The sequence below is a fragment of the Lampetra planeri genome, chromosome 2 (genome assembly GCF_965212315.1).
Source record: "Lampetra planeri chromosome 2, kcLamPlan1.2.h2, whole genome shotgun sequence".
NCBI lineage: Eukaryota > Metazoa > Chordata > Hyperoartia > Petromyzontiformes > Petromyzontidae > Lampetra > Lampetra planeri.
In genome coordinates this window covers 5,978,176-5,979,096 of record NC_136108.1, presented here as the reverse complement: position 1 = coordinate 5,979,096, position 921 = coordinate 5,978,176, and the positions used below count along the sequence as shown (strand labels likewise).

At 58.5% G+C, this 921-nt stretch overlaps 1 protein-coding gene across 1 annotated transcript in view; it reads left to right on the top strand.

Moving 5' to 3' along the window:
* The window catches only part of LOC144733286 (uncharacterized), a 5,298-nt gene extending 4,743 nt beyond the window's left edge, over nt 1–555 (top strand). Inside the window, 1 exon segment of the mRNA XM_078615112.1 lies at nt 209–555. Within this exon segment, the coding sequence (XP_078471238.1) occupies nt 209–555 (347 nt within the window).
* The last annotated feature ends 366 nt before the right edge of the window (nt 556–921 follow it).

Here is a 921-nt window from a genome sequence, read left to right as displayed (position 1 = left end):
CCATGCGGCTATTGACTCGGGTGCAACCGCAACAAAACAAAAACATCTTCTTAAAGTGACTACACGCAACAGAATTTTTTTTTGGAAAAAACAGCAAAGTCTTCCAGAAAAAAACACCGCATTTCAACGCTGTGTGCTGTTGTTGTTGTTATTGGTGTGGGTGACGTCACCCCCCCCCCCCTCTTATCAACCTCACCCCCACCCCCAGGTGAGGTATCACCGCCTCCCATGCAGCATCATCATCATCAGCAGCAGCATCATCATCATCAGCATCATCAGCAGCAGCTCCTGCTGCTCCATCCCGCGGACCCGACGCCGCGCCGTTCGCGCAAGAGGCGCGTGCCCTACAGCAAGACGCAGCTGCGGGCTCTGGAGCGCGAGTTCGCGGCCTGCAGGTTCGTGACGAGGGAGAAGCGGCGACGCGTGGCGGCCCTGGCCGACCTCACGGAGCGGCAGGTGACCATTTGGTTCCAGAACCGGCGCGTCAAGGAGAAGAAGCTCATCGGCAGGGGCGTTCCTGCTGCGCGCAAGGCGGCGGCGTTGTCGTCGTCGTAGTCGCGATTCGCAGCAGCAGGAGCAGCAGAACCGCGGCTGCTTTTTGCCACGCGGACCACCGCGGATTTCTCAGGAGGCGGACAGGACGGGCAGGTGGATGGATGGGCGGACAGGCGGACGGTGGAGGTGGACTGTGGTTAGACAGGCAGACGGACGGGACAGGGAGGTGACTGGTTAGACAGGCAGACGGACGGGACAGGGAGGTAGAAAGACGATGGGCAGACAGGCAGGCAGACGGACGGACACGCATGCACAACTTTACAGTGCCTACATACGCACCTACAAAAATATTATCCGTGTAGTCTTAACAGACTGTAGGGGCAAGTGCTGTTAGCGAGCACATATGAAGGCCAGAACGGCAAACGA